The sequence below is a fragment of the Petromyzon marinus genome, chromosome 12 (genome assembly GCF_048934315.1).
Source record: "Petromyzon marinus isolate PM22_M1 ecotype Great Lakes invasive population chromosome 12, UKy_Petmar_22M1.pri1.0, whole genome shotgun sequence".
Classification (NCBI taxonomy): domain Eukaryota; kingdom Metazoa; phylum Chordata; class Hyperoartia; order Petromyzontiformes; family Petromyzontidae; genus Petromyzon; species Petromyzon marinus.
Genome location: NC_133678.1, coordinates 3,135,008 through 3,149,886, shown reverse-complemented (window position 1 = coordinate 3,149,886; position 14,879 = coordinate 3,135,008). Strand labels below are relative to the sequence as shown.

The window sequence follows — 14,879 nt, the reverse complement described above, 5'->3', positions numbered from 1 at the left end:
CCCCGCTCCCCTGCACAGATAACAGAATGCCCTTTTCATTGGCGCACGTCGCGGCACAGCCCACGCGCTTGGCTTCTTGCGCGCTGAGTCATCTGACTCCCCGGTGCGATGTGCTGCTCTTCAAGAGCCACATTTTTTTTTATCTTTCCGCCGGAAGCCCAAATGAGGCGATATTCTTTACTGCGCGGCAGGCAAGGGACGCCTGAGAATGTGAACGCGCGTAAGGGACGGCGTGGGTTTGTGGTGTGCGTGTGCGTGCGTAATGGGGTTGGATTTCTTTTAAAAAATCTAATTCGTTTCTCGTTCGTTACCAGTCATGTCGCGCAGCTATTTCGAACCCTTAAACCTGTTGGAATGTGTTTTTTTTTGCGGGAATTACCAAGGCATCACGCTGTTAAGCGTGCAGTGAAATCTTAAAGCGCCTCTGAGAATTCATGACGGTAGGCACATCCTGAGCCAGAGTCATTGCGAAAAAAATGATTCTACACACACGCACACCCCTTCAACTCCATTGTGCGTGTTAATTACTACCCAATTATCCAAGCCTCTTTGGCAACAGAGGTCATTCATTTTCAAGGGGGTCTTACCTGGATGAATAAAGCACATCAATACATATAATTGGATGTTCAACAATCTGAGCTGTATTTAGTTGCATCCATACACTACATTGAAACATAAATAAATGATGTCTTCTATCACATTCTGATGCACGTAATATTTTTTTGTTCAAAGTACAGCCCTTTGTCAAATTCTACTCATGTATAAAGGCCTTCCCACACTGTGTTGGTCATGGTTGTTGTTTGACCTTACTTCACCATACTCGTCAGTGTTTTTTGGTGGATGGTGGGCCCAGAAATTATACGATAACTGTGGTACAATTCCTCTGCAGGTATAATCCAATAAGGATGTGTGGTTTTAGTTCCTTAAGTTTTGCTGCTGCGTTGGCGTTCATTTACTCTTTAACGTTCATGGTTTTTTTCATCATTGTCATCAATATCATGTTTTTGTTACAAATGAATGCGAATCTGAATGTATTTCCATATACTAGCAATTCACTGCTGGATACATATTTTATATTTAATTGCCTAAACTTATAGTAATGGTCAAAGTTTTTTTTCAAGCAAAACCCTTGAGTATTTCCATAAAAGCTCAATTTATAATAATAAGATATTATAATTACAACGTTTTCATTACAGCTGAAGCGTAGTAAATCATTTTTGTTGTAAATTAAATCATCTCCGAAACAAGCTAATTGTGGTCATTATTGAACGAGTATTGGGGAGGTAATTCACTTATCTTGGTGAGAGCATCTCACGCACGGGAATTATAATGCGAAAGTTTATACTCCTGTGTTACCTTGCTTCACGAGTCAAAGAAGATGACTGTATTGATAGTTGGTCATTTGACATGTACTATTGCTTAGCTGGAAGGCAAGCAACGGTCGATGGATATGTCAATATTTTTGGAACCCTATGGCATGAGTGGTGAATTGTTTTTTTTGTATCTCACATTGCTTTCCTTTGATCAAGATTTGCCCAAAAAACATTGTTGCAGCCAACTTATCTCCGTATCGCTCACCACATTTGGTTGGTAGAAATAATTTTGGTCCAACATTCAGGTATCATTTTCAAAGATGTGCAATACCAAACACACGTTAATCCAGTTGTTCTGTGAGGGTGATGTCAAATAAGAACCCACTTGGAACTCTCACAGAACACCCCGATACCTCCACACCCCACATGCGTTCGAGAACAGCCCACGGAAGAATATTTCCACGGGGCACACTTCCCACATACCCTGCTAGGCAGGAAATGCTTCTTATGTGGAAGTCAATCTGATGTTATATCTATAATTGTATATCTCAAAGCTACAACTTAGCCACATTAAGTAAAACAAAATCAAATTGGAGGTGATGGTTTGTTTTTTTGCAGTCATTGGAAACAGGACCTAGACCCATTAATCCGCTACAATTAACTACCCGGTTTAATCATTAGTCACTGAGAGCAGGATTAGAACCCAGGTCTCAACCGTGCCGGCTTTGTGCTCTGACTCCGGAGCCACCCGACCACGTCTTGTGGCTCGGTGTTTAAACTCTCGGTCCACCGCCGGGTGTCTCATGCACATGAACGCCCCATTTCTGTGTGATCCACCAAACCTGCCTTCCTTGCCAATCAATCACATTCATACGTCGTGCAGCCACCACGGCTTAATCTCTCATTCGGTATTTTTGTAATGCTCACAGGCTGGCTTGGAGTAGGGGCTATCGGCATAAGGCACTATTACGAGCGTATAAGGTATACGTATCCATAATAATCCTACATTATTATACCCTATATTTCTATACTCTTATGAACAATTTAACACGTAGGCTTTCGCGACCAATATTATCCATAATACAGGTTTTGTCTCGGTTAGATCACGATCTAATCCAAAACACCTGTATTATGGATCTCATGAACAAGTTTATACAAATCCTATAAACAGGTTTATAAACAATTCCCAAACAGCGTTTCAGACTGTACCTGGCTGAAATGAATCACTGGCTGCTACGCTGAGCTGCAATCAATAAATCTCATTGTTGCGGTATATACATTTATCATGTTAACGATGCCACGAGGGGAGCTGCCGTCTGGAACTTAAGAGCCGTAGGTAGACATCTTAGTTCCCTGGGCAAGGTGCCAGGTGCCACTATCACGCTCTCCCAGCAGCAGCAGCAGCAGCACCACTACCACCACCCCCCTCCTCCCACCAAATATTTAAACGACCCCAGCCGCCACTGCTTACAATTTGACTACAGATTGAGGCTGCGCCCCCTTCGAGAGGGGTGCTCATGCCGCCCATCCCATCCTTCCTATGGCACTGATGGGACCGCATTGGGCACGTCTATGCTGAACATCTACCCCCCCCCCCCCCCCGTGCTACGCTGTAAATCTCCGTGGTTCAAGGGAATACCGGCGAGCCCTGCTGGGTCTAAAACCATTTACTATTTTTTTTATTTCACCAGATAAGGCCCACTGAGCTGTATAGCTCTTTTTTTCAGAAGCGGCCTGGCCACCACAAATGATAGCTCAACGAAGTGGCTTATCGCGTGGAAATTTATAGCAGCCAAATACTCTAAACGCGTATAACTAAACTTAGAGGGGAAAGCCAGAGGACCCACAGAAAAATCCACGTCACCACGGGCAGAGAGAACACGCAAACTCCAAATTTATACAGCCGTCAGGGTCTGGATAGAACCCACAACCTCCTGTATACCAGGTGAGATAGTTAACATCTTTCCACCGTGATGCCCCAATTTGTTGTTTGACGCCTCAGCAGGGCGGCGCAGGAGAGGGCCTCCCGCTATGACAGAGGCGATAGGTACATGATGACCAAGAAGTGGGCTATATGACTATTTAAGTATTCGATGTTTCGACCGATTTGATGGTTCAACTAATCGGAAAATGGTAACATAATTGGGGGAATGTCACCACCTCTGTCCCACATGTGCCGCTGGACGGTAGGTTATAGACGAATATAATTTTTAACTGATTATTTTACTTAATCGTTTAGTCATCCCAGCTCCGATCGCAACTATAAATTATGGTACATATGCATGGCTGTATCGTGCATAGGATTACGGTTTGCGCTGCGTATACATCTATAATACTTCTATAATTGCACAATGTGGGGATGCTGCCACGGTGTGTGGTTAGCACACTGGACTTGCAATACAGAGGTCGCGAGTTCAATCTCCTGCTGTGCCAGCTGAAACCAATCCCCCCGCCTCTGTCCACCCAGCAGCAGCAGCAGTATGGATGGGGTCACCGCAGTTCGCCGATGGGCAAGTTGCGTGCGGAGGGGAAAAAAAAACACGTATGGGTGCTGTCACCTCTGCCAAGGCGTCTTGCCAGCGCTGAAGAGTAGGCCAACATATACACTCCAGAGGGGATTCCGTAGAGCTTTCTTTTGGGCAGGCACCTTCCAGCAGCAGTGGCGCACCTTAATCTTCTTTTTACGTGTACGGTATAACATGCGCGAGCTGATCTCATTTTGTGTTTCCGCGGAGCTGACGCGCCCACGCACGCATTGCCTCACCCTGTGGTGGGTAACAGCAGGTCTTTCGCGCAAGCTGCCGCAGTAAATTGGCCAGACCTGTCAAGAGAACATCAGTCCCTTCACGGTAGCGGTGCCGGCAAGCGGTATCGTGGCCTCAAACGTGGCGATCGAGATGGTCGAGATGAGTTCCAGCGAACCTCAGTTTTGTGAAGTAAGGGGCACACACTTGCCAACTCTCCGCATCGCTTCTGTTGTTCAAGGAAACATTGTAAATGTACTTCTTAGGGCACTGCGGGGTTGTCGTGTAGGGGGGCAGGCAAGCGGGCCTCCGAGTGCAGCGTTATGCAACAGACAATTTGGTGCACAGCATTCGAAAGGCCGTGGCGTCTGCGATACTTGAGCTAATGCCGTCGCCGAGTGTAAACACGCACGCGTGGGGAAGGAGAACGCTTAATGGCTCTGTGCAGACTGGCAAAGAGCTGCACGTGGTCGTCCGGCGAGGGTGCCTCTTTTGTGACGCGTCTGCTGCTCCCGCCGTCTGCGCGAGCCGCGAGGGAGAAATCCCGCGAATGAAAAGGCCCCCCCCCCCCGCTGGAAGCCAAATCGTTACGAGCGAGATCCCTTGGCAACAACTTCAGCGGCAGCAATCAGCGAATCGGTTGGCTGTTTTCAGGGGCTGTATAATTGCTTTCGATCACGCGTCGTGCTTTCGTGTCCTTTGTCTCAGTTTTTCTTTTACGTCGGTGTGACCGCTGAGTGGAGGCAATTACGAGGGCGCTCCGGCATTTATGAGCATTTGTTCTCGTGTGGTTGACGGTGGTGATTGTCTGCTGGTGGCAGGCAGGAGGCAACATTGCCCCCTTCTAACCATCCACGTCATTTCGGCAGCCTCGCCGATTTCACGATACCCAAGACCCATTGCACTCTCTGTTAAACGCTCGCACACCACAGTGAATGCACTCTGGAGGAATCCGATGAGCTGTAAAGCTCTTTTTCACAAACGTCTAGTCGGGGCGGGATGACAAAGTTACCACAACACCACTTTCCTATTGAAAGGTAAACATCGGAAAGTGGATTGACGTAGGGCTTTAAGTTAATTGTTTGAGTTAAGTACCATCCGTAATGGTTTATTCTCTTAATTATTATTAATGCAAGACATCCGTGCCAGAAAAAAAAACCACACATTATCGGATTGATTAAGATTCACACGTCTCCTGACTCAATCGATCCTAGAACGCGCATGGAATCAAAGAGCTCCGCATATATATCCTCATTATTGGAACGTGCCGATATTTCACGCTGGGGATGCCGTCACGGAAACGCGGGCAATAAAAAAAAAACCGCGTGCCAAAACCAAAAGAAACTCAAATTATTTTGCGTTCAACGATTCCGTCCCAAAGGGGTGTTACGCGGAACCGTCACAAAGCCCGCTTGGAAATAAAATATTTTCTGCACGCCACGGTCAGTGTTAAGTGAAACGGCCCCGTGTTTTTTGTTTGTGGCAAAGCAAGGGGGGTGGGGGAGAGGGGTAATAAATAAATAAATGAGCTGGGGGTTGGGGGGGGTCCTTGCCGTTGTGACGCGTGCCACCTCCTGAGTTAGTTTGGCTTCGCGTCGACGTGGAAGGGAGGCAGAACGCGAAAGCAACGCTGTTGGAATCCTTCCGTTGAACGTCAAACGGCGGTTGGCGTTTTTTGTTGTCGTTCTTGTTGTGTGCGCGGTGGTACAAAAATAATCACGCATGTAAAAACGTCAATTTCGGGCTCTGCAATTGAAAATGAAAATCTTGATTTGAAGCTTCCGTGACTGCAGGAATCCCATACTCTTTGGCTCTTTCGGTAAAGTCACGTAGGTATACCGAAATAACCAAAGAGTATGAAAATGAAAAGTCAACTGTTATATTTTTCTGTTAACCGATTACCTACTTACTGCGAGTGACCTTTTTCATTTCCATTCTTTAAAAGCGTAATTCATATTTTAAAATTATTTATCCTTTTTAAATCATTGATACATCTCATGCGCTGAATTGAATGTCACTTGTACAGTGAATCATTTTGAGACCACAGCGATTTGAGACCACAGCGATTCCTGCTCAAAGGGAAGAGGTACCTTTTCTGTCTGTTACACAGCCTGTTATTGCATTATAATATTCTCGTACGCTGTGTCGCTGGCTAATTGTACCCCCGTGACGTGCAGTGTGTCAATAATTGTCAATGGCTTAAAGATCCTGCCGGTTGATTTACGTGTCCTTTGGTGTCTTCGCAGGAAATGACAGCGTGAATGTTTCAAAGGACACGAAAGGGACCGCGTGTAAGAAGCACCAGAAAAAGGACAGGAGGAGTGAAGTCGCAGTGCAAAGGCAGAGCAAGCAACATCTCATCAAGGAAAGGTCATCAGCTTTAAGGGGACAGGGAGTGGGTGAGGATGACAGAGAACGTGGGAGTGAGCCGGCCACCGATCCCAAGGAGAGCCACGCTCCTGCTGCCGCCTCGGTGCAAAATGGAAACGTGGAAAGCGAAGCCAAAAAGCAATCTGTTTTAGCAGAGACCGGCCTGCCGGCTCGCCGGGGCTGCGTGAGCGATGAGCCTGCGACCGAAATAAGCGAGGAGCCACGCGCTGTTTTACGGCAGGCCTGGCCGCGCGTGGAGAGCGAGGCGGAGTCTGTCCGTAACGAGACCGCTGCACCAGGGGAGCCGGTGTGTCATGGGGAAGAGTTACCGCCCGAGCCTCCGAGGGATGCTGCACTGCCGCCGCCACGCTTTCCTGCCAGTCCTGACGCGCAGGCCAAGGTGGCCGAGAATTGTAAATCCCCCCTGCGCAACGTAGTGGAAGTCAACGCAGATTTATCGCAGGCCGCTCCCCTCGAGGCCTTGTTAACAGCCATGGAGTCTGATCCCAACCAGAGGGACCCTTCCACCGCCACCGCCGCTGCCACCACCACCACCACCACTGATGCAGCCACCACCACCGCCGTGCTCTCTGAACTCTCATCAAGAGATCCATCGCAAGGCCAAGAAGCAAGGGACGCCGGTCAGCTCCCAGCAGCTAAGGCTCAGCCCCAAATGGCTTTCCTGCAGCCTGCGTTACCAGGACAAAGTAGCTTTTCGAATGTAGCACACATGCCGACGAGAGAAGCTACGCAGCAGCAGCAACAGCAACAGCCTCAGCAGCAGCACACCGCTTTTCAGCAAACTTCGCTCGTCTTGGCTCACCAGCCACAGCCTCAGCTGCAGGTCTTGTCCAAATCTCTGCCGCAGCCCTGCACTTCCTCGCAAGCTCAAGACGTTCCTACCGCAGCCCACATCGTAGTACCTCTTTATGGACAATTTGCCGTGCCGTCACGTGTGATTCAGTCGCCGCCACCCGGGTCTTCAGAGCCAGCACAGCAGCAACAACAGCAGCAGCAACAGCAGCAGCAACAACAACAGCAACAACAACAACAACAGCAGCAACAACAGCAACAGCAGCAGCAGCAACAGCAGCAGCAGCAGCAGAAGGAAAAGAAGCCAAAAAAGCCAGGAAAATACATATGCCCTTTCTGCAGCAGGGCGTGCGCTAAACCGAGTGTGCTGGAAAAGCACATCAGGTCGCACACAGGAGAGCGGCCATACCCCTGCGTCACGTGCGGGTTCTCGTTCAAAACGAAGAGCAACCTCTACAAGCACATGAAGTCGCACACGCACGCGCTGAAGGCTCGCCTGACGAGCAGCGCGGAGCACTCCGGCAGCCTGTCCGAAGCCGGCACCTCCTTCAGCAGATCTGACACCGAGGTGCGGTCCGAGGCCGGCGAGAGCACGGACACGGAGGAGGAGCAGGGGAGAGCCCTGCTCTCCTCTTGCCCCAACCTCTTGCGGTCGATGTCCTCCCAAGGGTCGCTGGATTCCGCAAGGCACGGCGGCAGCTACTCGCTCGAGTCCGCGCCCAGCGTGTCTTCCCCACTGCCCACCGTCATCATCGAGCACGCGAAGGCCCCCGAGAGCGTCGTCGAGTTCGCCGAGCCAAGGCAGCAGGAGCCGCCGCCGACATCGTCGTCGTCGTCGTCGTCGCAAAGGTCCGAGGCGCACCAGCTGGTGAAGATGAAGCTCGCCCTGGCGATACGCTCGCCCGACCGCAAGAGGCGGGACATGGAGCTGGCGCTGCAGCAGTGCCACGGCAAGGGCTCCGACCTGCCGAGCTCGCTGAGCAAGGGCAGCACGGACTCGGGGTACTTCTCCCGGTCGGAGAGCGCGGACCAGCAGCCCGGCAGCGCCAACCCCCAGTCGTACAAGGAGATCGTGCTGGGCAAGAACGTGAGCACGAGGTCCAGCCTCCTCGCGCCCAGCCCCCTGATGCCGCCGCAGAAGCACTCGCTGGTCCTCACCGCGTCCTCCAAAGGACCCACGGGTGACAGCCTCGAAGAGCACATCAACAAGCTGATCTCCCGAAACGAGGCCGTCATCGACAACACCGAGTTGGACAGCGTGAAGCCCAGGAGGACTTCGCTGACTCGTAAGGGCAGCATCGATTCGCCGAGGCCGTACACCTTCAAGGACTCGTTCCAGTTCGACCTGCGGCCGCTCGGTGCCGGCGAGCTGAGCGCCGGCTCGGGCCTGGAGTCACAGCGGCAGTCCATGTCCGCGGACGTGTCCAAGTCGACCATATGCCTGCTCAACGTGCCGCAGAGCTACGGCGCGACCGAGGGCCTGTCCGTGACGCGCAGCAACTCCATGCCGGCCGTGGCGGGGTACTCGACGGCGGGGTTCTTCGAGCCCCGGGCGTCGAGCATGACGAGGGAGAGCCACTCGTTCGACGAGCGGATGTCCGCTTCCCAGTACGACGACGTGTTCGTCTCCGATCCCAATCTCTCCGCCATGGCCTCGCACCACCGTCCACTGGTCAGGCAGAAAGCGTTCGAGCTCCCGGCGAGAACCGCCACGCGCGTTAAAAAGACCCTGTCCGCCGAGGAGAGCGTGCAGGAGGGGGGCTCCTGCGGCGCCGGGCAGCTCTCCGCCACCAAGAGCAGGTCGCTGGAGCAAGAGCCGCCGCAGACGCCGGGCACGAGCGAGGCCGCGCGGCGGCTGCAGAGGCTGCCGCGAGGCAAGGGCCTCATGTACGAGTGCGAGACGTGCCGGGCCAGGTACAGGAAGCTGGAGAAATTCGAAGCGCACAAGAAGTACTACTGCTCGGAGCTGCACGCCCCGCGGAGGCGGCCGTCCGTCACCCAGCAGGGCCGTGAGCAGCCGCAGATGATGCACTACAAGGTGTCGTACCCGGGCACGGTGCTCAAGCGCGCGCACCTCATCAGGAAGCGCCGGAAGGAGAAGAGCCTGGGCAGCGAGGAGGACGCCCTGGCGGCGGAAGACACCGGCAAGAACGCGCTCGGCCCCGAGCTCGGCCCCACGACGGGCGAACCCGCGTCGCACTCGGAGGCGCCCGCGCGAGGTGCGCGCCTAGGCCACGCGGCGCGCTGCCCGGCTACGGCCGCCGCCGGCCCGGTGAGGCCCCCTCCCCAGCCTGCGAAGGCGCCGCCGCAAGTCGAGACGCAGATGAGCTTCGAGTCGGCCTCCGAGCCTCGGGGCACCACCGCCGTTGAGGCCGGGGCCCAAGCCCAGCCGCCCGTCGCGGAGACGGGCGGGGGCTTCGAGAGAGCGAGCTCCGAAGGGTCGTCTCAGCACGAGGGCAGCGGCGGCGGCGGGCAGATTTCTGTTATTCAGCACACGAAGTCGCTCAGCAGGCCAAGCTCACTGGAAGCCATGGAGTCCACGGAGAGCGAAGCGGCCTCCTCGGCCACCGTGCAGCACAAAGAGGCTCCCCCGCTCGACCCCGGCAGGCCGCTCGTCTACCCGACGTCACCCCAGCACCAACTGCACAAGCTGGTGAGGCAGCCGAACATTCAGGTGCCCGAGATACTTGTCACGGAGGAGAAGGAGCAGGAGGAGGAGGCAAAGCAGCAGGAGAAAGCGCAGGAGGAGTCTTGCTGGCCAATGCGCAGTGAAACTCTGTCTCAACTTCCAGCTGAAAAGCTTCCGCCAAAGAAGAAGAGACTCCGGCTCACAGAGGTGGGACTATCATCGCTGGAGTCGAGCACCGATTCCTCAGTCGGCCGGAGCCTAAGCAGAGAGAGTTCTCTGTCGCACTGCTCCGGTTTGTCCACTTCCATAGACCGAGAGGAGGCCATGACGTCGAGCGGGCTGCCTGCAAAGCAAGACTTCACCAGCAAATCCACCCACTATCTCACTGTCCCGACTTGCAGCCACAGGCTCATGGTGCCGAGCGTCCACTCCGAGCTCCGGAGGGCCGTGTCGGAACAGGCCGTGGGTTCTCCTGGCACCTCCCAGTTCACGACGGAGATCCGGAGCAAATCGTTGGACATCGGCGCGATGTCGGCCATGCATCGCCAAGCGGCTGCGTCTCCCGCCGAGGAGGAGCCGAGGAGGAGCCCGCTGACCCGACAGGCTTCGCTCTCGGCATCCACCGAAGCCCAGGAGCATCACCACGCAGGCTTAGCGGAGCGCTCTCAGCCACGACCGCAGCAGCCCGCTACCCAGCCGCCAGCCGAAATGGTTTATCGCTACGGATCGCCGGCACCGAGTCCACTGCCGATGCAAACGGGGTATCCTCAAGTCTGGTCCCAGCGTGGATCCCTTCTCCCAGAAGCCCTGCCCCAAGTGCTGTCCATTCAACAGGTGGCCAGGCCCCTGCATGGGCAGCAGGTGATACAGCTTCCACTGCAAGTGCCGCAGCTCCACCAGGCGGCAGAGCTGCACTTGCAGCAACCGGTGCCGAGGCAGTCTTCCGTCGAACAGCAGCAGCGGCAGCAGCTGGCACAGCAGGGCATGCACCTGCCGTCACCTGCGCTCCGACAGCAATGGCACCAGTGCCCGATGCAGAGGGCCCAGTCGGTGGAGTGGGGGCTACAAGGAGCTCAGATCTCGTCCCCACCTCCGTCCGCCCAGCATGTGATACAAGCGCTGCACCCACAGCCACAGTACGTGCCTGGATACCAGCCGCAGGAGCAGTCGCAGTACGTGCTGTCCCCCAGCAGCCCCGTGGCCTACTCGTTGCAAGCGCAAGAGGCGTCCAGCTCTTTGGGGATCCCTGTGATGGCCTCTCCGGCGTTCCCCCCCGCTCAACAGCTCGACACCTTCGTGCTCTCACACACGCCCGCGTTCCTGCAACCGATGGCTTCCGTCCTCGTGCCAATCAGAGTCCAAACGAGTGGCTCGTCCATGGGCTACGCCATTTACGCCGCCACCCTGCCGCAGATTTTCATGACGTCTACGCTCAACGCGCAGCCGGCGCTGGTCTTCTGCCGGCTGGAGGAAGGCGTCATTCACGGCACGCTGCCGCAAACTCTGCATTTCGACACGACGCCTTCCGCCGGTGGAGCCGCCGTGCCCGTTCCGAATCCCCCATGCGCTCCAGCTCCTGTCGCTGCTGCTCCTCCTGCTGCTGGCGATTCCGAAGTCCCAGGACCAAGTTCGTCGACGCAACCCATCTCAATGATCTTCTCGGGCGAGCCTACGGCGAGGAAGCCGCACGCGCCACCCGCGCCTCCGCCACCACTCGGCGAGGGTGGGCAGCCGCCAGAAGGGGCCAGGCAGCGGGAGCCGCAGCCCGGCGCGGACGTTCGGAGACCCGGCTCGAGTCCCCCAGCGGAGGGGCGGCTGCACCCGTGCTACGCGCTGCCCACGGGCGCGGGAGCCCAGCGCCCCGGCGCCGCCACGCTCTCTCCCGCGCGGCCAGGGACGCCGGCGCACGAGTGCCACGCGGCACCGGCGGAGACGGCGTCGTCGCGGGCCCCGCCGGAGTCCGCGGGAAACGCGGCGTTCGAGCGGGCGCCGGTCACCGCGCCGTGCAGCGTGACCGAGAGGCCGAGGATATTTTTGATGTCTCCCTCTCACGGAAGGCAATCAGCGGGACAGTCGGCGCAGCCGGCGCAAGGGACGGCGTCGTTCACACACCTGTCGCGCGTGGAATATTTGGCCGGAGAGCCGGAGGAGTTCAGAGCCACTCCACAGATTGACCAGATCAAATTCCCCGGGGCTATGGTGCAGGCGGCATTGACGGGCAGCAAGCCCGTGCTGATGAGCCCCCTGCAGAGTTCATTGTCTCCCAACATCGAAATGCCCGTCCGCCCGGCAAGCCCCACCATGTGTCCTCCGCAGCGGCCCACCACCCCTCTGCAGCAGATGAGCCCTCCCCCGCTGGGACCCATCTCCGCCGCGGGAAAGAGGCTGCTGTCACCCGCCAGCAGCCTCGACATCACGGTGGAGAAGCAGCAGCAGAAACGCGTGAGGGAGGAGACGAGTCTGGCCGAGCGGGTGTCGGGAATGCTGCACGTCCACACACAGGAGCACGACTTCGGCAAGGCCTACAAGCCCGTGCTGGTCCGACAGATACCGGTCGAGGTCCCCGGTACTCCCACTGCCGAGCAAGTGGCTGGGACGTCAAGGTGGGTCGAGCAGCCAGCGTCGTGGCAAGAGCGCCTGATGCCAGGTCCGTCACGGGCGTCGGCACAGACCACGAGCGCCACGCACAAGGAAGAGCACGCGAAACGCAGCATCCACGCGGAAGCGGAGCAGCTGAGACAGCACGAGTCCAAGCAAGCGGGCCCCAGCGAACAGATTCAGCCATCCTGCAAAGGCTTGGGTATTGCCGTCGGCGGCGGCGGCGGCATCATCCCGACTTCGCCGGAGGCACGTCAAGGAGCTGCCGCTCAGGTGCGTGCCAGACTGCCGAGCCAAATGAGCGAAGAGGTCACCGCCGCGTCGCACCCGGAGAGCGCCGCTCCACCCGGAGGCCAGAGCTCCAGGCTGCAGACGGACACCACCGTGTTCTGGTGCTACCTGCACCGAGCGCAGCCCTGCCGAGCGGCGCACACCGGCAGGGGCGCCTCCTCCTACAGCCACTGGGCGCTGGGCGGCTGCGGCGCCAGCACGCTGGGCCTCTCGCTGGTGCGGTGCAGAGCGAGGGGCAACCGGGCGTACACGACGGCGGCGATTTCAGCACCCGGACAGCGGCGGCTGGTCCACTCTGGCGCTTGGAGGTCTCCGTGTGGACAGGTAGGGGGACAGGGGGGCTTTGCCCGCAGCTCGGTCGTTCCACTTGACGTCAAGGGACCGCGACTGTCTAATGAGGGCGGATGGGAGAATGGTAATGAGGGTTGCGTTGGGAGACTGAAGCGGTCGGGTGGGCTGAATAAATAATTTTGTTTTTAGTCGGGGAGATGTTGTTCCACTGGAATGGAATCTTCAGCCCTCGTTGTCGAATGCTTGCAAATTACAATCTACATGTTGCCATTCTTTAATCTATGAGTCCCATCGATTGTTTTTAACGCAGTAAAAGACAATGTCCAAATATGTGTACATTAGTAGTTTAAATGGTAAATAAATAACTAAACAAATACATAATCCATTAAATATGCTAATATATTAATACAAGCAGATACATATCCATGCACAGGAGTGCACAACAAAAACTAATTTAATATTCTGATGGCCAAGCATGGCCAAGGATGTATGTCATAATTGATGGAGAAATATTCAGTTTTGAGATCGGTTGTGCTCTCTCGTTCCTCCGACGTAAGAGTTTGTGGGTCGTACAAAAGTGTTGTTGGTTGGCATGCATTTGCGACATTTAAGTCCATGCGCCGAGCTGCTTCAGTCCCCCCACGAAGCTTCTCTGCACACGGAGCAGAAACCGTCGACGAGGGCGAGGTGGAACGGCACGAGGCAACACCACCACCACCACCGCCACCGCCACCACCACCACCGCCACCACCGCGTGAAAGCACGGCGGAGATCCAACGCGAATCGTTATAATCTCAAAAGATAATTTCAACAAAGGCGGCGAGGTATGGAGGTAGTCGGCGGCGATGCCTTTTTTTGCAGCCCACGTGGGCCACGCGGCATCCGCTAATTGAGCCGGCAGCGCTGAAGTTCACGGTGGGGAGGGGGGCGGCCTGGCCAGCGAGCCCCCCCCCCTCCCGGAATTCCCTTTGCGGCTCCAAATTGCTCATCTCCACCCACCCACCCCGCCCCCTCCAAAACGCCTCACACTGCATTTAAATTACGCTTCGGGATTCGCGGAGTAATCCGGTAATGAGCAAGAGGGGAAGAGAACGGTGCTAGCGGTGAGCGGGAGTGTCCTCACTCCCTCGTCCCTCCTGGGCCTGTTGAAGTCAACAGCTGAGAGGGTGTATTTCGTTTTTCTCTTTCTCTTTGGCAACATTAAGTGGAACGAGTTCCCCAAAGGGCCAAGGGGGGGGGGGGGGGGATCAAGCGCACGTGTGCACGCACTCACGCACGCGTATAGCGGATCAAAGGTTGAGGCCACCCGCGGTCCTCCAGTGACCAGAGAGGAATCTGGCACCTGATGAATTAAAGCGGCCGTGCCAGCGTGTGATTTATTCCGGGAGCCCCGGTTCCCGTGTGGTGACATTACTGCGTGTGTGCGTGTGCGCGTGTGTGCGCGACAAAAAAATACTTTTTAAACGGGGGTTTTCCCGTCACTCGCCTCGGAAAATAGCGCAGTCGCATTTGCGTATCAATGCGTCCCGTCGTCCTCGGACTGATTGTATCCCCTGGGCAGCGGCAATGGCAGGAGAGCTCTGCCTAACAAAGCCCCCCAGCGAGTCTCTGCGGTGATTGCATCCCCGGGTCGCGACGATGAAGGTTACGTTTCATTCAGCGGGCCACGTATCGTTAAGCGTCGGTGGCTCACGCTGCAATAATGAGGTGGCCGAGACGCATATATATACACAGCTATATACACATATATACAAATATATACACATATATACTCCTTGCGATGTAATGACAGTGGCGGGTTTTTATCAACAGCAGATGGATGCGAGATGA

General features: G+C 55.5%; 1 protein-coding gene across 2 annotated transcripts in view; it reads left to right on the top strand.

Moving 5' to 3' along the window:
* The window catches only part of LOC116941679 (uncharacterized), an 85,802-nt gene that overhangs the window by 45,353 nt on the left and 25,570 nt on the right, over positions 1-14,879 (top strand). For both annotated transcript variants that reach the window (XM_032952993.2, XM_032952994.2), the window contains exon 3: positions 6,304-13,082. In XM_032952993.2, coding sequence (XP_032808884.2) covers positions 6,304-13,082 — 6,779 coding nt within the window. The remainder of the gene's footprint in view (positions 1-6,303; positions 13,083-14,879) is intronic.